Below are 24,613 nucleotides of genomic sequence, written 5' to 3' on the forward strand. Positions count from 1 at the left end.
CAAGCCCCCTCCAACCTGCCCTTGAACCCCTCCAGGGATGGGGCAGCCACAGCTTCTCGGGGCAACCTGGGCCAGGCTCTCACCACCCTCACACCAAACAAGTTCTTCCCCACATCTCAGCTCCATCTCCCCTCTCTCAGTGTCAAACCCTTCCCCCTCCTCCTAGGGCCTTCTCTGGCCCCACTCCAACAGCTCCATGTCTTTCTGATGTTGGTGGCCCCACAGCTGGAGGCAGAGGGGCAGAATCCCCCTCCTTGCCCTGCTGGCCACACTGCTGGGGATGTAGCCCAGGATACAAGGGGCTTTCTGGGCTCCCAGCACACATTGCCAGCTCATGTTGAGCTTCCCATCTGCCAACACCTCCAAGTCCTTCTCCTCAGGGCTGCTCTCCTTCCATTCTCCACCCAACCTGGATTTGTGCCTGGTATTGCCATGATCCACATGCAGGACCTTGCCCTTGGCCTGGTTGAACTTCATGAGGTTGGCATGGTCCCACCTCTCCAGTATGTCCAGCTCCCTCTGGATGGCATCCTGTCCCTCCAGCATGTCATTGGCAAACTCACTGAGAGTGCACTGAATCCCACTGTCCATGTCGCTGACAGAGATATTAAACATCAGTGGTCCCACCACCGACTCCTTAGGAACACCACTCTGGGACACAGGGGGCTTTCTGGGCTCCCAGCACACATTGTCAGCTCATGTTGAGCTTCCCATCTGCCAACACCTCCAAGTCCTTCTCCTCAGGGCTGCTCTCCTTCCATTCTCCACCCAACCTGGATTTGTGCCTGGTATTGCCATGATCCACATGCAGGACCTTGCCCTTGGCCTGGTTGAACTTCATGAGGTTGGCATGGTCCCACCTCTCCAGTATGTCCAGCTCCCTCTGGATGGCATCCTGTCCCTCCAGCATGTCATTGGCAAACTCACTGAGAGTGCACTGAATCCCACTGTCCATGTCGCTGACAGAGATATTAAACATCAGTGGTCCCACCAACTCGTCACTGGTCTCTGCGTGGACATAGAGCCATTGACCACAGTTCTTTCAGTGTGACCATCCAGCTGATTCCTTATCCACCACTCATCACTGGTCTCCGCTTGGACATAGAGCCATTGACCGCAGCCCTTTGAGTGTGACCATCCAGCTGATTCCTTATCCACCCAGTAGTCCGTCCAGTCTGTCACCTGTTAGGCTTTTGCAGGTAACCAAGAGCCACACGTACGGTCTGAGAGACACAAAAAAAGGACTGATGTAATGAGTTGAGATGGAGGAAGGGCTCTGTGGAGGAGTCTCCCTGGTCCTCCCCTCCACAGACAGACAACCGCGAGACCTTGAGCACAAACAGCACCAATAGAGAACCTCACCCTCTCCTCCTTCCCTGTCCTGTGCCGTTGTGCCCTGGTTCTCCTGAGCCTCTCTGCTCCTGCAGTCCCTTCTCAGCACTGTCCGGTGACAGGACAAGAGACAATGGGCACGGACTGAGATACAGGGACCTGTAGCTAATGATTTTACAAAACCTGTTTATTTGGAGGGAGGTGAAGTGCTGGAAGGAGTTGCCCAGAGGGGTTGCCACGAAACGAGGTGTCAGGAGGGCTTTCATTTCTCAGGAGAAGCAGTGGTGCAGGCCACTGCCAGAGCCGGTGGCATCCCAGATTGTGACTGTCCCACTGCCACCATCCACGTGCCCCTCAGCAGCCACACGACCACCATCTCGAGGGCCTTTGGTGTCCCTGGGCTGGATGTGCTGCCCTCCAGGCGTTGGTTGGGGGGCGAGCGTGGCGTTCCCCGTGTTGGTAGGGTGGGCTACAAGGTCCTGCGCCGGGATTGCCTCCTTTGTGCACTCCCCTCTCTGGGGGAATCGTGGCTTCTCCGCCGCCGGCGTTCTCTTCTCCTGGAGTGAGCTGGGACTCCCCGCCAGGACCGTGGAGCTCGCCCCTGGTCCCAATCCCTCCTCCTTTGCCATGATCCTGCTTGGCCTCCATTGCTGTGGGACCACCTCCTCCCCGAGTAGTCCCGGGCGTCCCGTTGAGGCCGTGGACCTCGCCCCTGGTGCCAATTCCTCCTCCTTTGCCACTCCCGCCGTGTTCGTGCTCGACCCCCAGTGCCACGGGACCCCCACCAGTATCGGCTCCTCCCTGCATAGTCCTGGTTGTCCCGTTGAGACCGTGGACCTCGATTCTGGTCCCGATCCCTGCTCCTCCACCACCTCCAGCTCGCAGAGGAGCCATGGGCTGCTGTGCCCATGTCCCCCCTGTGGCCTCGCCTTCTCCATTGCCTGTCCCAGTCACGGGGATGCTCCTCGTCCCTGTCCCACCACCGTAGGACACCCTGTCTGCCGCGGTGGCCCCAAGAGCGCACCCTCCCAGCTTGGGACCTCTGCTGGGATCGTCTCCTTGTGGCGTGCTGGTCCCTGAAGGTGTCCCCGCCTGCCCGCTGGCTCCTCCGCCCGGAGACTGGGACATCCCCTTCGTGCCTTGGAGCTCGGCTCTCACTGTGACCACTGTCCTGAGACCTGCTCCACTGCCACCTCCCGCTTCTGGAGGAGTTGTGGCCCCGGCTGTGCCCAGCCCTGCTGTGGCCATCTTGGTGCCAGCTCTGGGACCTGTTTCGTCCCCTCCCCGTGGCCCCAGCATGGCCACCGTGGTGGGCTCTGCTGGAAGAGCTGCGGCGCTGGCTGCCGGAGGAATGACCCCTTTCTGCCCAGTGGTGTCGAGGTCTCTCTCCGGGCGCGATGTCCTGCTCCTGGTGGTTGTGAGGTCCCAGCCGGGGGAACTGGTGCCGGACGGGCTGCTGGCAGTTGGGGCATCTGTCTTCTCTGCTGGCCCACTCCTGCACGCAGGAGAAGCAGAAGCAGTGCCTGCACCAGCTCGTGCAGTCTTCGGCATCGCTGGTGTCCTGGGGGACCAGGGGGCTTGCATCCTCAGGAGCCTCCGGTGGCGTGGTCTGGGTCTCCTGGCTGGTGCTGGCCACAGGGGAAGATGTGCCTTCTTCTGCCAGGTCCTTGTCCTTGTCCTTGTCTTCCTCTGATGCCATGTCATACTGCAAATGAAGGGATGCAAAGCTCATGACCTACCATGGAGACACAACCTGCTGCTACAGAGCTGGGAGCTCAGCCAGAGGGCTGTGCTTCTGCTGCCACAAGTGTTGAGGACATCCTGGGGCAGACGGGTGACACCAGGGGTGTCTTTGGGTGCCATCTCAGCTTGTTACTCCAAATTGTTCCCGTTTTTGTGCTCTCAGACTCATTCATGTGCAAGAGCCCAACGTGTCACAGACCTGCGCACTCACACACCCTTCATGTGCTGCAGACACACTGGCACGGTGCCTGGCGTGGTCCTGCTCTCCTTGGTGGCAAGAAGGAAGACAACAGACTGGCACATTGTCCCTTGCCCTGTGCCCTCCACCTACCTTCCTGTTTCCCGTCCTGGCACCTGGTGGACGGCAGGACACCAAGGACGAGCAGTCCACCACGGACACACGTGGGGTTGCTCCATGTTTTATAGGGACCCTGGTGAGGTCACAGCCCAGCAGGGGGGACACCTCTGTGACATCACAGTGCCGCAGAAAAGGAGAAGATCTAAGCCCAGCCCCAGGCTGAAGTCAATACTCAGGCCTTTGGCAAATCCACTCCCTTCTGCCTCAGTCTCCTTTTAATAAAAAGGGGCAAAAGTGATTCTCTCCTTGGCAGCACAAGCGGTTTGGGGACATTGCTCCATGTCTCCTTGGGGACATTGCTGAGGCACCGAGCAAGCAGGAAGAGCTGTTTGCTTCCAGGCAATGCGGCTCCTCCAGCTCAGGAGAGGCAGTGTCTCTGGTTCTCTTTAACAATCTATACTCAAGTAGATGCAGCCTGTCCTTGGGCTGCAGGCAGTGCCATGGAGTCACACAAAGGACCTTTCAGACCATCGAGTGCAACCATCAGCCCAACACTGACAAAAAACCATCACTAAACCATATCTCTAAGAACTACATCTACCCATCTTTTAAACCCCCCCAGGGATGGGCACTCCCCCACTGCCCTGGGCAGCCTCTTCCAAGGCTTGACAGCCCTTTTGGTTAAGATTTTTCTCCTAATATCCAATCTAACCTGCCCAGCACAACTTGAGGCCGTTTCCTCTTGTCCCATCGCCTGTTCCTTGGGAGAAGAGACCGACCCCCCCTGGCTACACCCTCCTTTCAGGGAGTTGGAGAGAGCGAGAAAGTCTCCCCTCAGCCTCCTTTTCTCCAGGCTGAACACCCCCAGTTCCCTCAGCCACCATGATGATGAGGCAGGTCCAAGTCCAAGCCAAGGGTCAGGTTCAGGTCTAGGCAGGTTCAGAAGGACGAGGCAGGGCCAAGGTCAGGGTCTAGTGCAAGAGGCTCCATGGCCAGGCAGCAACCAGTGCTCCCCTAACAGAGCTCCAAAAGAAAGCAAAACCCCAGGGCTGAGCTTAAATAGAGCTCCTGGCCCTGTGAGTGTGGGTGGAGGCTCCAGGTGAGGCTGATCAGGGTCATTATGGCTAATTAATGCACTCTGGGGCCTGACAGGAACCTTTACAGCCAACAGTGGGTTTGGTAACTCCCACAACCCCTTTTTGATCTAAGATGTGAGTCAAGATAATGCTTTGTGGCCAATGGGGTCTGTGTGCTCCTTTCAGTGTGTGGGCAGCAGGAGGAGAGGCTGAGGAACCCAACAGTGAGGAGACAGGAGTAGATACTCCTGGCTTCAGGGACCAAACTAAAGCCAAGCAGAGACACCTGAAACCGATGTTTATGTGCGGCTCCAGAGTGCATGTAACCACCCCGAGTGTTCCTTGCAGGAGCTGATGTACCACTTTATTGCATGGGATAGGAAAAAGGAGACCATTGTTGAGCTTGTTAGTGACAGTGATGGATAACACAGGCTGGATCCTCACATGAGGGAAAATCAGCTCTCAGAAATTCCTCAGGCTTTCTTTGGACGAGCCCCTGCAGTATGAAGCCATATACGTGTATCTCCATATGAGATGGGGGCTTATGAGACGTCCTCATTCTGTTCTGTGTCTGTATAGAGCTTCTCAGATCCCATCTTTCTCCCCAGCTGGAATCAATGAATCTACCTCATCTTAGACATCTCTGGTCGAACAAAGCAAATCTTCACTTTGCCTTTTCAAAAAAATTAATTTTTTTTTTCCATTCAAAATCCAGACACCTCTGGCTGTTGTTAATGTGTGTTTCAGTATTGAACTCTGGCCTTTTTTTAGAGGAAAATTGTCCTCATCCGCTTTTGTCCTCAAAAATTTAGGAAACTGCTGCTGCTTTGCGACCATAAAGGCTCGCTCACTTCAGTGGGCAGAGAACTCCAGGATAAAGCTGTCAGAATCTTCTCCAGCTGAGCTTATTTCTGGATCTAATAGTACTGATTTTGTTCCCTGATGGTGAATAGAGATCTTTACAAATGCTCTCACAAAACATTTTGTGAATTCACACTGAAGTGAACTCACTGAGGGGGTTCTTTAATTCAGAACTCACCCAGCCCGTTTTTTGTGGGTTCTCTGCAGCCCGGGGGGCTCGGGGTCTGAATTAAATATGGACCAGAAGGAGGTGAAAAACTGTGCCTGGAGAGGGAGGGCTTCTGGAGAAGAAGATTTTTTTCCTAATCTTTTTGAGGAAGTTTTTTTCTTTAAAGAAACCTGATCGTAATAGTTACAGTTTTAGCTACGGCTATGAAGCCTCTTAAGTACATTGAAAATCATTAATCTTCCACAAAAAAAGACACACAGCCAACTTTTTGATACTAACATTTCGCCCCCCCCCTTAAAAAAATTTGTATCTTTTAAAAACATGGCTTGCTTTGAAAGAATTACAGGGTATCTGGACATAGATTTAAAGTGTGACATATTATCAGTGCTATATTTCCAACAGTTCCTAGGGCAGAGATTAAGCTAAAGATGAGGCAGGATGAAAAGAAACGTGAATTATTCTATGTATTTCTTATCAGTGGCTTCTGAATTTAAGACAAAAGCTGAACATTTCATGCATAGGCAGGAGCTAACTGGGTATAAGCCCAATAACAAATGTCTGTATCATCTGGTATGGAATAAAGAAACAATAACAATCACGCAAAGTCCTTCTGACATTCCTTCAGAGGGTCATTGAGCTTTGTTTCTACCTGCAGTGTTAATGACAGCGCAGCATGGGGTGAGCTGAGAACGGGGGCTGCTTTGGGACAATCCTTCCCGCTTGCAAAGAGGCCGTTCAGGACACGCTGCTTTGGAAAATACAGTGAGATCTTCATGGTGTCCCAACACAGTGCCATAAAGGACAACTGTACTTGATAATACTATGCATGCTCTTTACTAAAAAAAAAAAATAATTCTATTTTTTTCTATGTGGAACCATACCCTCAAACCCTTTTCCCTCATTTGTGAGGAGCTGCACTCCTTAGTGGAGAAGCCGTCTTGCCCTAAGAGTCCTCCTGAAGCTGTTCCTCACCTCCTTGTTCCTCAGGCTGTAGATGAGGGGGTTCAGCATGGGGATGACCAGGGTGTAGAACACTGCTGAGACTTTCTCCTGCTCCATCGAGTAGCTGGAGCTGGGCTGGATGTAGCTAAAGGAGACGGAGCCGTAGAAGATGGTGACGGCTGTCAGGTGAGAGGCGCAGGTGTGGAAGGTTTTCTTCCTGCTCTGGTCCGATCGGATCCGCAGGATGGCCGAGAGGATGCGCACGTAGGAAACGGCGATGACCAGGAGGGTCAGGAGACTAAGAACCGCGGAGAAAACTAAGAGCAAAATCTCATTGCGGCGGGTGTCCGAGCAGGCCAGTTGCAGCAAGGGAGGAACGTCACAGAAGTAATGGTTGATGACATTGGGCCCGCAGAAGGGCAGTCTCAGCAAGCCACAGGTTTGTGTCAGTGAGTTCAGGAGCCCCAGCATGTACGACCCCACCACCAGCTGCACACAGACCCTCTTGGTCATGACAGAAGTGTAGAGCAGGGGACTGCAGATGGCCACGTACCGGTCATAGGCCATTGCAGACAGCAAGAACGCCTCCGTGGTGGCCAAAAGCGCAAAAAGGAAGCTCTGGGAAAGGCACGCGGAGTAGGAGATGGTTTTGCTCCCCGTTAAGAAGCTCAGCAGCAGCCTTGGAGCAAAGACAGTAGAATAGCAGAGGTCGATCACAGACAAGTTACCGAGGAAGAAATACATGGGAGTGTGAAGCTGGAGATGAGTCCAAATCAAAATGATCATCCCAAGGTTCCCCAGCACCGTGACGATGTAGATCACTAAAAATATGAAGAACAAAGGGAGCTGCAGCTGGTCTGTCAGTCCTAGGAGGATGAAATGGGTTATCGTGCTGCCGTTCCTCCCGGCCATTGGTCTCGAGGGGTCCAGTGGGAGAACTGCTGGATGACAAAGAGTGGTCAGGATGAAGGTGTGATGAGTAACTTGTGGCCGTTTTAGGTTTATTCTGAAATCATAGCCCGGTCATGCCATAAGCCTTCTGCTTGATGCAAGGTGAGGTACAACAAAAATTTGGAGCTGAAGTTTTGTTTCATTCCAGGCCAGATGGAGCACATGAATCTGGCAAAATACCGCAGCGAGCAACGTAACCCTGAATTTGAATCCCCCTAAGGTTCTGTATAACTGAGTGAGCTCTAAAGCGAGTACATGGCATTCTTTCCACCCAGCTGACTTTAATCTGGGATTCTTGTCCCTTTCCTTTCCTTGCCAAAATTTTATGTAGCCAAAACATTCAAAAATCTAGGTGTCCTATAACAAAAAAACCCACCTAAACACAAAATCTCAAACCAAAAAAGAATGAACAAACCCCAAATCAGAAAATTAGGTGTCCTATAACAAAAAAACCCAAATCCTAAACAAAAAATCCCAAATTGAAAAAGAATGAACAAACCCCAAATCAGAAAACTTTTAGAGGGATCTCTTCATTCTACAACTGTTTCAGTTGCAGCTGGAATTACTTATTTCAACTAGTTATTTCTTCCTCATCATGAGCAATACAGATGCTGAAACTCACCACTCTCAGATGTCTGTATTCCTGATACACCCCCAAAACTGGAGCCCCCCCAGACATACCTAAGAAGAGGGAGACCTGGAAAAGCGTTGTTGGACACTACTTTCACAGAGAATGATGATGGAAAGCTCAGGGTCATTTTATTTAACTCCTGGAGGGTGTAGCTACACAGCTGGTGGCATTTTCCGATATTCTTAAAATTTTAAAGATTAACTCCATCTGCCCGTGCTGGTGTGTAGCTGGCTTTGGCACACAGCCCTTCATGAGCATCCTGAACCCTGGGGGAAAGTCCCGAGCTCCGTGCTGACATCAGGCACAAAACTGAAGGAAATGGCAAATTTGTGTTCAGCGAAGAGGGAGCGACAGCGAAGCAGAGACCTGGAGGGGAAGAGATGGAAAGGCAGAGAGAGCTTTGCGAAGCCACCACTGAGGAGAGGATGAGGTTGAGTGGTGCATCAAGAGCTTTGCAGCCGATGCCCACGATAACGAGCCGGTCTAACGAATGTCCACATTGCAGTTCCTTACCTGGGATTGGCTCTGCACAGCCCAAATTCACACTGGGAGAAGCAGGTAGCCACACACCTCAGGCGTTAACTGTTTTTCTGAGGCTGGACTTCAAAAAATATTTAATTTTAACCTCTTGCCTCCAAGTATTTTCTTTTCCTTCCTGCTTTTCTCTTAATGACCCTTCCTCAACTGAGTGATCTGATGCAATTTTCTAGGCTCGTTACACTGAGAAATAAAATTGCAAGTTGTTGGGCACTGAAATCTGTCCCAGGTCTCACAAGCCAGCAGTCTGCCTGTCTGCACACACCAGCTGTGGGGCACCGTGGCCTTGGGAGAGGAGTGGCCACCCAGCCCTACACCCTCTGCAGAGCACACGAGTCTCACACTGAGTTTAGGAATTGGTTCAAGGTGGTGTGCAAGGAACAGTTTTCTCTTAAAGGAGAGCCCTGCAATGTGCTTCTGGGAGCTGGAGCTTTTCCCTACATGTTTTATCACACGAAGGGACTGATTATTTCCCTCGATGCTCTTCTTTCCGTGTTTACTAATTGCTTCCTTGAGTCTAATGGCCTGAAACTTGAGCAGAAGTAAACTGCAAGGGGTTAACTTCTGTGTCAGTGGGTCTGTTGAACCTGAGTGATGAACACAGTTCCTCACAAAGCAACAACTGAACGTTTTCAATATGAGGGGTTTAAAGACCGTATTCTTCATAGGATATCAATACTGAGGGAGAGGCAAAGCCTCGTACCATGGTCTTTGGTTGAAATCAGCCAGAGGAGGGAACTCTAGAGCAGACCGTGAGCTTTCGGGTGGGTAAAACCAGTAGATAGAAAGAAGAGCATCAAGAGTCAAATGCATCAAGATCCAGAGTCTTAAAGACTCTGTGAGATTCATTGTTTGAGTCTTAAAAATACTAATCTGAGGCCAAGCTACTACGCTGAACTCCACCTAAGCCAGAGGAGAAAAGTACGCTTTATGGAGAATCATACATCTTAGCAATCTTAGTGGTGTCTCTTAGGATGGGATGATTTTTCTTCTGATCTCGACAACTCTATTACTCTGACAGGCAAGTCAGTGAACGGCATTTCTTCCTCCCCATCACCCTTCTGAGGGCGTTTTTCACCTCCTTGTTCCTGAGGCTGTAGATCAGGGGGTTCAGCATGGGAACGACCAGGGTGTAAAACACTGCAGAGATTTTCTCCCGTTCCAGTGAGTATTTTGAACTGGGCTGCACGTGGCTCAAGCTCACGGGCCCATAGAAGAGGGTGACGGCCGTCAGGTGGGAGGCACAGGTGGAGAAGACTTTGTGCCTGCTTGTGGAGCTCATGCTCAGCATCGAGAGGAGGATGGAGAGGTAGGAGGCGATGACAAACAGAAGAGTTGACATAGCTATGAGCCCCGAGAGGGTCACGAGCAGCACCTCGTTGATGTGCCTGTCAGAGCACGCTAGTTGCAGCAGTGGGTTCGTGTCGCAGAAGTAGTGGTTGATGGCATTAGGGCCGCAGAACGACAATTGCAGTAAGCCACAAGTGTGTACTAAGGAGTTAAGGAGTCCCCCTAGGTAGGACCCAGCCACCAGCCAAATGCAGACCTTCCTGGGCATAAGGGCGGTGTAAAGCAGTGGGCTGCAGATGGCCAGGTAGCGGTCGTAAGCCATGACGGCCAGCAGGAACCCCTCCGTGGTCACAAACACGACAAAGGAGAAATGCTGGGCAACGCACGCTGAGTAAGAAATAGTCTTGTTCTCCACCAGGAAGTTTACCAGCATCCTTGGGGCAAAAACTGAGGAATAACAGAGATCCACAACTGACAAATTCACAAGGAAGAAATACATGGGCGTTTGCAGCTGGAAGTCAATGGCGATCAAGCCAATCATGCTGAGGTTGCCCACGAGGGTGACAACGTAGATCAGTAGGGTCATCACAAAGAGCAGGGGCTGTAGTTCTGGACGATTTGTCAGTCCCAAGAGGATGAAGTAAGTCACTGTGGTGTGGTTGCTCACCATGCTGGCCTCTGTAGCAGCTTATCTGCTGAGATGAGATATGCCGGGACCATAAAGACAAGAAGGGAAGAAAGGTTGTTCATTAATACATTTCATGGAGTAACTTACTATGAAGCAAGACAAGGGCTGAGATTAGGTACCTGGGCCTTGCTTCCCTTTCATGTGGGCTGCAATTTTTCAGAGCATCCTTAAAAATGCTGATCCTGTTTCTGCCAATCCCCATGGCCAAGCTCATCCCAGACCCAGCCCAAGCCAGCCCAACCACCTGTAGGAGCAAGGTGCCCAGTGGTTTTTGGGGGGTACCACAACGCACGTCCGTGACAGTGCAGCTACTGATTGATGGTTTAGGTGATGCTCAGTCTGACACACAGGTATCACTGGTGGCTTTGGAAGCACATATACTAGACACTGAATGAGTCCTACACCATCTTTCATCTTTTCAGCCAGGTATTTCACATCATTTACTCACTAGGGAAGAATTAATCTCACCGGAGCTTATTTTGTCCAAAGTAGAGGTATCTCACCTAAAATCCTACCTCTCTCTTTGGTCTATGGAAGCACCTCCATCACTCGCGGGGGAGCCTGGATGGACGACCCTCTCAGTGCTGTGCCCGAGGCTCCTGCAGCGTGCGGTTCTCCGCCAGAGGCACTCCCCGTGGCAGCTTTCCTTCAATGTGCTACTGAAAGAAAACATGGCATTTAACAACAGCCAGCTTTTAAAAACACTCAAGTAGAAAGTGAGAAAGTTACAGGTTTGAGTCAGTTTCATGACTTAATTGACGCAGGTCCAAACCTTCTGCTTCGTAGAGGAGAGTCCATGGCTGGTGTGGGGCAGGAGGTGAGATCTAGTCCCTCTTCTCGTGACTTGTTCTATGTTTTATCCACAAATAACTTGTGTAAAACACAGAAACAACACAGGAATGAGTATCAGTTTAATTTTTAGGTGTCTGGATTTCTTGCTAACTTTTGAGTCAAGATCAGGAGATGTTTTCAGACGATCACACAATTACCATTTACATGTCCACATTTAATCCAAACATCTCAGTCAGTTGGGGTGCTTCTGTGATGGATGGATGATTAATAACAATGAAGTCAACTCCTCATTCTGGTTATTTCACCTCCTGGGGTGACAGGAGCGAGCAGCCTGTAAGAGCTTCTCAATGGAGGGAATTGCCCTTCGAGGGGTCATGACTTCTTCAGTTAACCAGAAAAGAAGTGGGGATGTTTAACTTGGAACATAAGTGGTTAATAAATCTAAAGTTCATAGAAATTACCCAAAGAGGTTGGTCACCTCTGTGGTCTTATGGCTGAAGTTTCCCCATTGTTCTGCTGATGCTACAACTCACAGTGCGGTATTTCACAAAAGAAACAAGAGAACTTGAGTTCTCTGGGTGTAAGACACAAGAGCAATATTGCTCTTCCCTTCCTGCTCTTTCTCGTGTGCTCAGCCCCTGGATTGTTCAAAGCAGTCTGTCAGCACGGGCTGGTGGAGTGTTGAGAGCATGGAAAATATCAAGTCTAGGCTGACAGGTCAGAGCTAAAACTGTCATGGACATACCTGGATTCTACAGGCGGACGCCCTTCTCTCTCTCCAGTCTTTCCTGAACTTCCAAACACTCTGACACTGCAGAGGTCTGGGTTCCACTCTCCAGGATGCCGTCCCAACCTGTCTCTATCCATACAAAGGTTTCTTTTGGCTGGGTGTTCCAAGCTCTTCCATGATCTTGCTTGATGTGTGTGATCTGTAGTTTCTCCTTAGAGAAATCACACAACCAAATGAAACATACGTGGCTGGCTCACTGCATTGATGTGGCAGTGAGAAGTGTGTGAAAATGTCAAGGAAGAGGTAAAAAAAGAAGAAATAGTGTTTCACACCTGAATGCAGCACAGGGCAGCAGCTCATCCCTCAAGCCTGAGAGATCATCTCAGGACCTTCTGCTGCAAGTATTTACTACTTTGGCTATTAGGAACCAAATGCTCACAAACAACTGAGTCTTCCGCTAATATTTTTCAGATCGAACACAAAGGAAATCATTAAATTGTCCTCCTGGGAGCCTTTCAGCGGGCGAAGGGAGGGCTGGTCTCCCACAGCAACACGCACGAAACAAGTGAGTTCACAGTCCTGAATTGCCCCATTTAAGGCAAATCCCGTCTGCTCGGCTGAGACTCGGGAACGGGGAAAGAAGCCTCAGAAATATTCTGTGTCTGTAGCACAATGGAAAATCGGGGTTGAAGTTAAATCTACAGGGAACACAGACAGTATGAAAGGTCCATTCAGGGCTATTCAAATGCTTGCAATAATTTTTGAGACAATGTCCTCTCTCCTGCCACCGTTTGAGCTGTTGTGAACCTCGTAGGGCACGGGCAGGATGACTCTGTCCCATCTTTTCTGGTTGGCATGTCCCTTGAGCGGACACTGAGCTCACTGGTACCAAGAAGCTGTGTTAAGCCAGGGCATGCCAGCCCAGGGGCTCGCCACTCTCTCCACTCCGGCTACTCGTTTTCAGAGAGTGGCTGAAAGAAAGCTCTGACTGTTCTAACAGCCGGTTGTGCAACTCAACCCATCCTAAAATAAGGTCTTTAACTGATGAGGATTGAAGGTGAATATTATATTTGGTTGATTACATATGCTACTGAAATAAAGAAAAAAAGATTTTAAAATCCCCTGTTTTGTTGGATGCCGACATAACAGAAAGTGCGTCCCCTTTTGGGAAACAATGAGATTCCCTGAGCATATTCTGAGAATGGTTCTTTATCTAGAAAGTGAGCTACTGCTCACATTTGCTGTGTGTGTGTGTGTACACCTGAGTTAGGGACCTGCAGATGACCAGCTCCTGCTGAGATTGTGGGAGGAGAAGCTGAGCTGCTGTCGATGTTATTGTCACATTATGTTTCTCTCATTCAGGTGAGATCTCGTTGCCTCCTTAAACACTAAGAGCCAGAGGCACAGTAAAGAAGTTGTAAACAGACTTTTGAAGAGTTCTACAGGGCCTTTACCCAGACCTAGAGCAGAGATCTGTATCATCAAGATTCACAAGTCCCAAGAAACAATCTCATTTGGAAAAAAAATTGTATGTAAGACGAAGAAAAAAGATTATACTAAAGGCTGAGATAGTATTTGCACACAGAGTGTCCTGTGTACCATAAAGAACAAGCTGTAATATGAAGAAGCACATCAATGAATGAAAAATAAATAATTGGAATTGCATATAAAAGCACTTCAGTAATTATATTTCTATTTTTTCTTAACCTCTTTTCAACAATCTTCAGAAGCAACCTCTTTGTTCCACTTGGTTCTGCATGCAATCACCAGATGCAGCATTTGAGAAGAAAGAGGGAATGTTTCTAGAAAACTTCAATCATGGAAATGTCCTTTAATTTGTTGAGTTCCAGTGGTGGGAATGAAGAGGGGCTGTCACTGTCAGGTATGTGCCAGAGACCTCATGGACCTGTGCTGGAAAGCCCAGGCTTAGAGTCCACGGAGAAAATAGGCAACTTAGAGAGAACTGTGTCTAACCTGTCTTAGACACCTTTCCTGGGGAGACTACTCCAATTGTGGTGTGTCTGCCTCTCTTCATGGGTTACAAAAAGTGGGTACGTTTGAGCTAGATATCCAAATGGAAATACTTCAAGGAGGCAGATTAATCCCACATTTGGTGTCCGAAGGTTTCAAAGAACTGGTTGGTGGCTGAAGTCCTCTGTGGTGGAGATCCAGTCTGTCACAGTGACTGGGAATTTGCTGAAATAAGGCTTCAGGAACAGGACTAACGGCACATCCCTCAATTAGCAATCTTCATGACATGTCTCAGTAAGTTAATGCAAAGGATTCAGGATCTGATAATCCATATCCAGGAGAATGGAGACTTTATGGAGTTACCCCAGGTGCCCTTCTGGAAGGCTTCCTGCACAGAAGGACCTTCCTCTTCAAGAGTTTCCCTGCAGCGCATTTCACGTCATTGTTTCTCAGGCTGTAGATCAGGGGGTTGAGCAGAGGAATGGCCACTGTGTAGAAGACAGAGATGGTTTTGTCAGTGCTCGGCGAGCAGCTGGAGCGGGGGCGGAAATACATGAAGAGGATGGTGCCATGGAACGTGAAAACAGCGGTGAGGTGGGAGGCACAGGTGGAGAACGTTTTTTGCCTGCCCTTGGCAGAACGAATCCTCAGCACCATGGCAATGATGAAAATGTAAGAAACGATGACGACTGTAAAAGTGGTTGCCTCGATTAAAGCGCCAAATACATAAACGAGGAGCTTGTTGAGGTGGGTGTCACTGCAAGAGAGGTTCAGAAGAGGGAGGAGGTCACAGAAAAAGTGATTGATGACATTTGAGCGGCAAAAGGACAACCTCAGCAAGCCAAAGGTGTGTATCAGGGAATTTGCAGCCCCCCCCAGGTACGAGCCAGCTGTTAAGAGCACACAGACCCTTTTGGTGACAATGACTGTGTAGAGCAGTGGGTTACAAATGGCCACGTAGCGGTCGTAGGCCATGGAGGCCAGGAGAAACATCTCAGTGGTGGCAAAAAGGGCAAAGAAGCTGTACTGGGTAAGGCACCCAACATACGAAATTCCCTTTGAGGCTGTTAAAAAGTTGAGCAGCATGTTGGGGGTGACGGTGGAAGAATAGCAGATGTCTAAGAAGGACAAGTTGCTGAGGAGAAAGTACATGGGGGTGTGGAGGTGTGGGTCAGACCTGATGAGCAGAATCATCCCAAGGTTGCCCAGCAGCGTCATCCCGTAGATGAGGGAGAAGACAGCGAACAGGGGGAGCTGCAGGTCCGCTCTGTCCGTTAATCCCGTGAAAATGAAGCCGGTCACGGTGGTGTGGTTGGCTTGGGCCATCCCTTTGAATTAACTGTCTCCTGCTGGAATAGAGAAGGACGACCAGACGTCAGTGCCTGGGACGGGTCGGTGTCCCTCGCGCCAGTCCCTGCCCCGCTCACCCCCTCCGGTCCTGGCTTTTCCATCTACAGCAATAACCAGTTATTTCACACCCTTCTCCCTGCTCTCAGCCTCTTTTCTTCCACCCATTGAGCCAGACTCATGGCTGGGAGAAGTAGCCTCACCTGAGTAGCTCTGACATGGCCCAGACTGCTGTAGCCAGCGCTGTTAGCAATAAGAAGTGCATCTTAGAGGCTGTATTGGCACATAAGAAAAGCCCCAGTGTTTGTGTTGAAGGAGCCGTGGTGTCATTAACCCCCTGCATCCCAGCTTTTCATCACTGGGATATCGAACGGTTCAGTCCTGAGAACCCTGCACCCCCTTTCCTGCGGTCCATTACGGGATTAAAATACCTGCCATGTCACTATTTTTACACAATAAAAAAATAAGCCAACAGAATAAAGACAGTTAAGTGTTCTATACTTTCCTAAGGCTTACCTTTCTGATCCTCTCATTAACGGTTCCATGAGAAGATTAACTTTCCGCTTGCTTTCCTTAAAACCAAATGTCCTATAAAATATATTTATTTCATATTAGAAATCAACGCTGGCATAACGTCACTGAAAAACACAGAACAGAGTTGGGTTTTCTTTCACCTGTTTGGTTTCATTCTAGGGCTGGCTCTATATCTATATTAGAGAAAAGAAGTTTATTGGACAAAAGTGTGCTGATGCGGGGAGAGTTTGGTGTCATTTTTCCATGGCAAGACTCAGCCCGAGTAGGAGAGAAGCGATTTTGAGAGACAGAGGGAAATGACTGATAGAGCTGAAATCTAGTGCTTATTTTGATTTCCTAGAGACTTACCACACCTCGTGCTTCTCTTCAGTCCAGTTCAGAACAAGCAGTATCAGGAAACTCCAAGTTTTGTGATTCCATCTGTAATTTAAGCTTACTGCTGTAAAACCTTCCTGCTTGGAGGTTTTACAGGGGAAACCTGTAAAGGGAAGGGAGGAACCAGTCACATTGTGCCTTTGGAGAATCCCTCTCTCCGAGCTGAAAAAAGTGGTGAGACAGAAACAAACTCATACCCACATTTATAGTTTTGTCTTTCCAGGTACCAGGAACAACTGGCCAGCACTAATTAATATTGCTATTTTAGCGCATGCACTCAGCGTAGAGTAATTGCTCTCAGTTGAATGGCCCCACGAGAAAAGCAAATTGTGTTTACAACTGGTTCCATCACTTCATTGCCAAGTGACTTCAGAGTCTCTTTGCACAGGCTGGAGCCAGTTGAGACAGTTAGTGCCGCCCAGAGAGTGTTTATACTCTCCGTCAGCCCCAGGGCTGGTTAGTCTGGTTAGTCATACTGGTTAGTTATACTGGTCAGTCTCCAGTTGACTGCCAGATCCTGGATGTCTTGGTCACACAGACACCAGCATGCCCAGTCCAGCCCAGGTTCATTCCCTGAGCCCAGTGGCACCAAAGGGCCAGATGGTTTCCCATCCAGCCCCGAAGTTCAGGCATTGCGAGTGCCAGGGCATTATAACAGAAAGGGATTAATTAATACACCACCCACGGGGATGGAGTCTCCTTTTCTTGCTTTGCTCTGTATCTCAAGCACAAGCTCTGTTTTTCATCTCCCTTCACAGATAAGCTGGGTTTTAAGCAGAGGTACTTACCCCTTACCTTTATTTAAGATCCCAATGTCTCCAATTCTTTTCACACTAGGGCCATGTGAAGGGCAGAGACAGATTTCCCCTCTGTTGAATTAAACAGGAGAGTGGGCTCCCTGGTAAGAGTCTCTCCACCAAGGCTTACGGACTATGGACAAAGCTGTGGTAAGAGAAAGTTCTTACCTGGGACTCCAGCAGAGAGGTGGGCACGTATTCTTCTACCTCCCTAAAGATACAGACGATTTGAAGTTTTATAAATAGAAAGAATACCTTGAAATGTGTCTGAGGGCCAGCATGACATGGTGTTGAGGAATACTCACTCCATGAGAGCTCAGGCTCCTGGCTGCTGCTCAAGGCAGTTGTATCTAGGGATGTGGTGGTGGTTGGGTCCGAGGGTAACTGGACAGGCAGAAGCAAACAGCGATGTGGAAAAGCTCCCATAAGAAATATCTTCTCATTCCCAGACTGTTATAAAGCACTGAAAATTCAGTTCTTTTGGCTGGAAAACTCTGTCTCGCACATGGCTCAGGGCATCCGTTCTTCTTTATAGAAGGGACAGACTCAGGCTACTATCTAATGGTTCTGCAAGGGAAAAAGGTTGGGAACGACTGTGGAGCCTGGGATGGGAGAATGAGCCCAGAGGAGCCTGTTGGCAGGACACTCAGCCTCTGCGTGAGATGGGGTTTTTTTTTTAATAAGTCAGGCAAACGTTTGCTCTTTGCCTGTCCGCTTTATTCTTTCCAATTAAATCTCTTGATTCGCTAAAAGTTGGCCTCTGAGGTATCTTTCACCATCCCTATTAGTCTCTATCCTTGGAAATACACAGAAGAGTCTGTAAAAGCATTTGCTGCAGCAGCTCGTTGTGCCCAGGACACGGTTCCAGCCCTCTCAGTCATTACCAGTCTGAGACCCACTCAGGCAAGGGGGCAAACATCATCCCCCAGTTCCACCTCAGCCCAAAACCTGGTGACGAGCACGGCTTTTCTGGGCAAAAAGGGATAACCAAATTGGGCTGATTTCCCTTTTTTACTGCACTTACCGTATGGGAACAGACACAAGGTTAATTGCACAAAGCCCCAGGCACGGGGCAGGCAGCTCTGCTGACCCTACAGGCACAAACACACAGCGGAAATCCCTGCTCCTTCACGCTGAGAGTTTGCTTTTCTACAGACCCAATTGCAATCCATCCACTGGTGACATTTTCATCTTAGAAATAAGCGACCAGGCATCTTGTTAAAAATGAAGAACACAAAGCATATCTCTTATTTCTCCTGTAATGAATAGTTATGTCTTTTTATTGCTTATCCCCGATTTCACTATTTTACGCATCACTTAAATCTTGGTAACTTTTTTAAAACCCAGTTCCACTGGGTTCCACCATACACTGAAATTGTCCCTGTATTTTGGCATCATTTCAGGATTATGGGTGCTGTTCCATGTGCAATAGAACTTCAGGTCAAGAAATATTCTCTTCAAAATAGTCCTTAAATACACATAACATGTATTTAATATACATAGGCAATGGAAATTTAAAACTAAACACGTCCTTAAGTCGCTTTCTAATTTAGACTTATTTGTGGATCACCCTCTAAGGTTCAGTCCGAGATCTCCATGGACAACCGCAGGGTCAGTGAAGCAAAGTTCTGGTGGCTATGGCTCTGCGTAGGGCGTCCTTCACCTCCCTGTTCCTCCAGCTGTAGATGAGGGGGTTCAGCAGGGGGATGGCCACCGTGTAGAACAAGGACATGAGTTTGTCTGTGCCCAGAAAGTGGCTGGTGGCTGGTTGGAAGTACATAAAGGCTATTGTTCCATGGAACAAGGCGACAGTCACCAGGTGTGAGGCACAAGTGGAGAAGGCTTTGGATTTTCTTTCCTTGGAGCAGGTCCTCAGCAGGGTTTGAATAATTAAGACATATGAGATGAAGGTGGTGGTGATGCTGCTCATCTCGACCAAGCTGCCGAGAGTGAAAACCAGCAGCTCGTTGAGAGCTGTGCCCGAGGAGGAAATCTGGAAGAGGGGGACGATGTCACAAAAGAAATGGTTCACCAGGTTGGAGGCACAGAAGGTTAGTTTCAGCAGCCCCCCAGTGTGGATCACCGAGTTCAGAAGCCCCCAGAGGTACGAACCCTTCACCAGGCTCCAACAGGTCCTCTTGGACATGATGAGGGGATAGAGCAGAGGTTTACAGATGGCCACGTACCAGTCGTACGCCATCGCTGCCAGCAGCAAGCACTCCGAGACGATCAACAGAACGAAGCTGAAATATTGCGTAACGCAAGCTGTGTATGAAATTGCTTTCATTTCTACCCAAAATGTCATTAACATTCTAGGAGTGATGACTGTGGAATAAACAGCATCCAGGAAAGCCAGATTCTGGAGGAAGAAATACATAGGGGTCTGAAGCCGGAGATCGATACTGATTAATGCGATCATGCCCAGATTCGTTAGCAAAGTGGTGATGTATGTGGCTAAAAACACCAGGAAGAGCGGGATTTGCAGCTGAGGGTCATCCGTCAGTCCAGAGAGAACGAAGGTGACTGGTGCTGAGCAGTTCCCCGGAGCCATGGGTCTGGCTGAGGTGAAGCCAGCAGTGGTGGGAGGAAGGAGGATAAAGGGGTTGTTAGGACTTGGAAAGTCAGAAGAAAACATGGAGTGCTCACATACATTGTCCATAATCATATAAAAGAGAGCTTAGAACATCCCAAATTCCTGAAATGCCTGTAGCTGAGAGAAATCATCCTGTCCAGCTCTCAAAGTGCCATTTACCCACCCATTTATTCCACCCAAACCACTATTTATCTCAGTGTCTAACAGGACTCAGGCGCACGGGCTCTGCAGAGGGTGGGAACACACCGGACAGGTCACGTTCTTGGGAGAAGCCAGAAGCTTTTCCCATTGATAAGAGGAGAACCTAAACGCAGTGTAATTTTAGATACATAAAAGTGATGATAAAACCCCACTCTGGAAACGGGAACTGGACTTTAAACATCCACAGAGGCTTCTGGAGGGTGGGAACACACCGGACAGCTCACGTTCTTGGGAGAAGCCAGAAGCCATTGACAAGAGGAGAACCTAAACACAGTGTAATTTTAGATACATAAAAGTGATAAAACCCCACTCTGGGAACGGAAACTGGACTTTAAACATCCACAGAGGCTTCTGCACTCTTCATATTTAGTGGAGAGTAATAAGGCACTTGTAAGGTGAGATCCATCAGATCTGCTTCAGGCTCTCCCGAGAGACATGTCTTGGGATGAGAACTATTGCAGCCTAAGAGTATTAAACCTCGAATAGTTAGCTATGAATCTCAGCCCCAGGTGAGTGAGAGAAATCCTAAATCCTCAGGTAGGTGAGATAAATCCTGAACCTGAGCACAGGTGTGTTGTTCAGCAGCTGCGCTCCTTCCTTGTAGCTGCGTGTGAGAAGCCCAGGCTGCCAGTTAAAATGATGAAGAGAGTTCACACTTATAGAAGAAAATCTATATAAAAAGTAAAATCAGACTAATCTCCTTCAATCTCTTCTACGTTGTGTTATCCCACTTAATGCAGAGACATTCCTCTATAACTAGGACTTACCTCAGGCACAGACGTGACAGTTTTGCAGAATCAAGCAATCAGCGCACAGCTCTCGGCAGATGCTTATTTCTCAGTGAAGGAAACTTCAGTAAGAACTCACTTTTATGGAGACTAACAAGAGTTTTCTAGCTTATTTATACCTTAGGAGTCTCACCTCATTTGTCATTCTTATTTCCAAAATGCAAGCTTTTAGATGGAGCCATATGTTAATACAGCCAGGAAAATATGAAGCAATTGTATGTTTGACAGCCGGGCCACTGGCAGTGGCGACTACGCTGTACTTGGTCTCCTGAAACAGCCAGGAAAATACGAAGCAATTTTATGTTTGACAGCTGGGCCACTGGCGGTGGCGACTACGCTGTACTTGGTCTCCTGAAGGACAGGAGTTAATTGTATCCCAGTGTCCTCTTGAGAAGACACACAATATCGCACTTCTACAGAGGTGTCCCCATCCCGTTGGAAATACCTGGAGGAGGTTGGATTTAGCTGTTCTCCCTCAGCTCTCTTTGCAAAGGTGAGGTGGTGCCGCTGCCAGGTCCGAGTCACATTGATCCGGGACGGGTTGAGCCACCCCAGGGCTCAGAGTGTGTAATTCAGCAGCTTTCAGTAACCGAGAGGAGTGATGCAGTAAGAGCCACTGCCCTTCTCCTCCCATCCCCACCACTCTGTGTGAGGGCACTGTCCTTCTCCTGTGTCACCTCACCACCAAAGGACACGTTCTTTTCAGTCATTTAAGGGTGGTCTGTGCACAAAAATAAGAAAAAAGCCTAAAACCTCTGCATAAAATTCAAAGGGAACATCCTGTTCCCACTGACATGAAGGACAGAGTTAACCATCCTGGAATCAGGACTGGGATTTCCACCATCCTTTCTACCCCATGAAGCCAGGATGGGCAGATGGAGCTACAAAGAGACAGGGAGATCCTTATAGATTTCATTAAAGTCTCTTAGAAGTTACTTGCGCTGCTTAATCAGCACCTGAGCCTTCCTGCTCTGGGTGGATGGGGACAGGGAGATGCCTCCAGAGGATGCTTGAGAACAGCTGAAGCTCACTGCCTTTATGATATAGCCCAACTGGGATTCCCCAGTGCTAGGTGGGAGCCCAGGGTGCTGTCTGGGCTGGCACCAGCCAAACAGCACAGCCAACTTGGTCAAACCACCTTCGTGATGACCACCCTTTTCAGAAAAACAGGCACTTTAAAGGGAGGAGACGTGCGTGTATCACACGTCCACATCAGGTACAGACGTGTCTTCTCACTTCTTCACCCAAAGCCAGGGGAAGGCAGCTTTCCCAGACATCAATTCATGCAGGATCTCTCAGACATTTGTCTCAGTTTCTTTCACATTCAGCACAGGAAAATCCATTCTTTGTTTTTCCAACCAGAGACAACCCCATATCTCCCTCCTGCCGGGATTTGAGATACACTCATGAAAATCCCTCTGTTTTCTTGTTATTAAGATATTTACTTCAATCATATTCAACCCCCAGCAAAGGCTGTACAGGTACAAATCTCTAACGCCAGTTTCAGTTTGACCAAGATATTCTCATCATCCTGTCACGTATCATCCCCATCGTGAGGGCTGTGAAGCCAAAGCTCTTGGCTAATATTTTCTCAGGTGATACCTGGTCTAGTGGTTTTCCGGCTATTTAGGAGATTTCTTTCTTGTTCTTAATAAGAACAAGATCAGAAATAATTATTAGCAGCTGTTGGTGAATGGAAGACTCTCCCTCTTTGAGACTTGGCTGAGGGAAATGGATGAAAAAGGGGACCCCATGAATTGAGATAAATACATGGTCCCCACCAACCCCCATTTCCCTCACCTGCCCCGTTTCCATCCGCAGCGTGACCTCAGCCAAGCATTTTAAAATAAGTATTATGGAAGCTTCATCCACACTTCGCAAAACATATTAAGCTTTTTCATTGAAAGGGATCTAAATGGCATTAAGAATTGGCAATAAGTAGTATTTTTGCCAGTCACTGAGAACTGAAGCAATACCCCAGTCAAAGGCTGATATTAATTCTTCACTGTTTACAGCCACCCCAAAACCAGACCTACCTGTGGAGGGCGAGTACCATCACATGCAGGAGCTGGCTTTGTGGCAAAGGGAAGGTTTTATCACCACCGCCAGTGTGACACCAGGGACACGGTCCCTGTTGCCTCTGGGGTTGGATGAGCTCATGGACCAAGAACAAAGCTGCTCATGTCCTCCCCTGTCCTCAGCACCACACGGCTCTGTAAGAGGGGGCTCCTGTTAAGGGGGTGACAGTTGTAACGTGGAAGTTCAGCTGCTCGAAATTGAGTTTTAAATCATTTGGGTTTGGTTTTAGGAGAAATTTTAATTGCCTTCTCATTTCTGAGCTACAGGTTATCTATTTCAGGGGTTTTCTCCAGGAATTATTGGGTCGGAAGGTGTTTTTCTTGGTTTTTCTGTGTGTTTGTGACACAACTGAAATGGTCACCAGAGTAGAATTGTCCTAAAATAATCTTTGTCTCTATGAAAGTTACTTCTCCAAGTCTCATGGAACTGTTTACACTCTGAGGTTACTGGGAACTGTGGTGCCCTGGGGAAGGTCAGGAGGACATTCACTTTACCCCTGGAAGAAGATGCTCTGAAGTCACCGATTTCTGCTCCCTGACTTAGAAGGGAGCCAAGATACCAACTTTTAACCACCTGAACTTCAGTGAGAGCCATCCGTGCTCAAAATCCCTTCAAGGGCAAAGGCCAGTGAGCTGACAGCAGCACTGGAAAACGTGGGGGGGTTAGAAGGCAGGACCTGCAGTGCCGTATCCCTGTGCTCATCCCTGCAGCATCCAGCAGTTCCCAGCAGCCAGCTCTCACACGGGAATTCCCAAGGGAAACAGATCCATTCACAGTAGATCCAGCTCCCCTCCTTACCACATACAGCCCTGCTGCAGCTCTCCTCCATGCTTGGAAGTTGTTATTTCCTAAAGATTAGAGGAGATGAATCACAAAACACAAGCTAGACCTTGTTTAATGTGCTGGGGGGAGGCGTTTGTCTGAAGCGATGAAGAGGGTCCTGCCAGAATCCCTACAGAGCTGTCACCTGCACAAAATATTGCTCAAAAGTGGACAAAGACAGAAAAATGAGGCCACCACCTCTTATATTTTTTACATCATGTTGTGTTAGTTATTATTTATTTTTTTAAAGATGCACTAGGAATGAACATGGGCTTCTTGTTGTTTTTTTTAAATCTTCAGCCAGTGGCTAAACCTGGGTTAAAGTCACTGTTCTGGAGGCCAAGAGTAGCCAAAGCTGGTCCTGCCATGAGTCTGAGCTCAGGGAGGAGCTGGAGGAAGATGCCAGCACCATGTGGGATCTGGAGGGGTTGAATCTCTCCAGGCAGAGTCATCGCTCCGTCTCCTCTTGCCCAGAGACAGCAGGACTTGGGAGTTTCCTCTAAAATCAAGATCCATGTCCTGGGGGTTCCTTTCAGGCCAAGTGAATGAATCAAAGCAGAGACTTTAGCTCCCAAGGAGTGTGATTTATCCACTAAGACAAACCTCAAATGCCAGCCTTTGAAATCACCCGTTAATGAACACATTAATGTCCCATTAATCCATATCTCAGTATCTAATATAACCTCCCTAAATGCACGTTCAGCAGGTGCCCATGGGTGTGTTTTTGGCTGGATGGAGGAAGACTGGTCGCACTGGATCCCACTTGCACTGCGGGAAATAATTGGAAGAAAAAAAAATAATAGAATTCAGCAAGTGGTGAAAAGCGCTGCTGGGGGACGGCGGAGTTTGGGTGGGGGCTGCTGAGCTCTGGAGTTCCTATTCCAAGGTGGGCAACCATCCTGTCCATCCCTATTATGCGCTGTTAGAGTCGCTCCTTCGCTCGATCGAATTGTTTTTCTTCCACAGAAACCCACTTCCCACAGACCTGGGATTCACCCAGTTTTCCAGTTACCCTCAGAGTCAGACTCTTGCTCCCAGGGAGCACATGCAGCAGCAGGCGAGAGCA

The 24,613-nt window shown here is 48.8% G+C and overlaps 4 protein-coding genes across 4 annotated transcripts; all 4 read right to left on the reverse strand.

Moving 5' to 3' along the window:
* Positions 1–6,400: 6,400 nt before the first annotated feature.
* On the reverse strand, positions 6,401–7,333 carry LOC106887182 (olfactory receptor 1052-like). Its single transcript, XM_014940611.1, has one exon. It carries the CDS (start codon positions 7,331–7,333, stop codon positions 6,401–6,403), a length of 933 nt encoding a protein of 310 aa, XP_014796097.1.
* Positions 7,334–9,549: 2,216 nt separating this feature from the next.
* LOC106887197 (olfactory receptor-like protein COR8) lies at positions 9,550–10,500 on the reverse strand. Its single transcript, XM_014940626.1, has one exon. The coding sequence runs from the start codon at positions 10,498–10,500 to the stop codon at positions 9,550–9,552; it is 951 nt and encodes a 316-aa protein (XP_014796112.1).
* Positions 10,501–14,362: 3,862 nt separating this feature from the next.
* LOC106887183 (olfactory receptor 1052-like) lies at positions 14,363–15,337 on the reverse strand. Its single transcript, XM_014940612.1, has one exon. It carries the CDS (start codon positions 15,335–15,337, stop codon positions 14,363–14,365), a length of 975 nt encoding a protein of 324 aa, XP_014796098.1.
* A 3,339-nt stretch (positions 15,338–18,676) lies between these two features.
* LOC106887184 (olfactory receptor-like protein COR6) lies at positions 18,677–19,615 on the reverse strand. The gene has a single exon (XM_014940613.1). It carries the CDS (start codon positions 19,613–19,615, stop codon positions 18,677–18,679), a length of 939 nt encoding a protein of 312 aa, XP_014796099.1.
* Positions 19,616–24,613: the final 4,998 nt, after the last annotated feature.

The sequence above is a fragment of the Calidris pugnax genome, unplaced genomic scaffold, assembly GCF_001431845.1.
Source record: "Calidris pugnax isolate Ruff unplaced genomic scaffold, ASM143184v1 scaffold98, whole genome shotgun sequence".
Lineage (NCBI taxonomy): Eukaryota > Metazoa > Chordata > Aves > Charadriiformes > Scolopacidae > Calidris > Calidris pugnax.

What these genes read in the sequence shown, in the direction of transcription:
- LOC106887182 (XM_014940611.1), bottom strand. Translation starts at nt 7,333, where the DNA reads ATGGCCGGGAGGAACGGCAGCACGATAACCCATTTCATCCTCCTAGGA.
- LOC106887197 (XM_014940626.1), bottom strand. Translation starts at nt 10,500, where the DNA reads ATGGTGAGCAACCACACCACAGTGACTTACTTCATCCTCTTGGGACTG.
- LOC106887183 (XM_014940612.1), bottom strand. Translation starts at nt 15,337, where the DNA reads ATGGCCCAAGCCAACCACACCACCGTGACCGGCTTCATTTTCACGGGA.
- LOC106887184 (XM_014940613.1), bottom strand. Translation starts at nt 19,615, where the DNA reads ATGGCTCCGGGGAACTGCTCAGCACCAGTCACCTTCGTTCTCTCTGGA.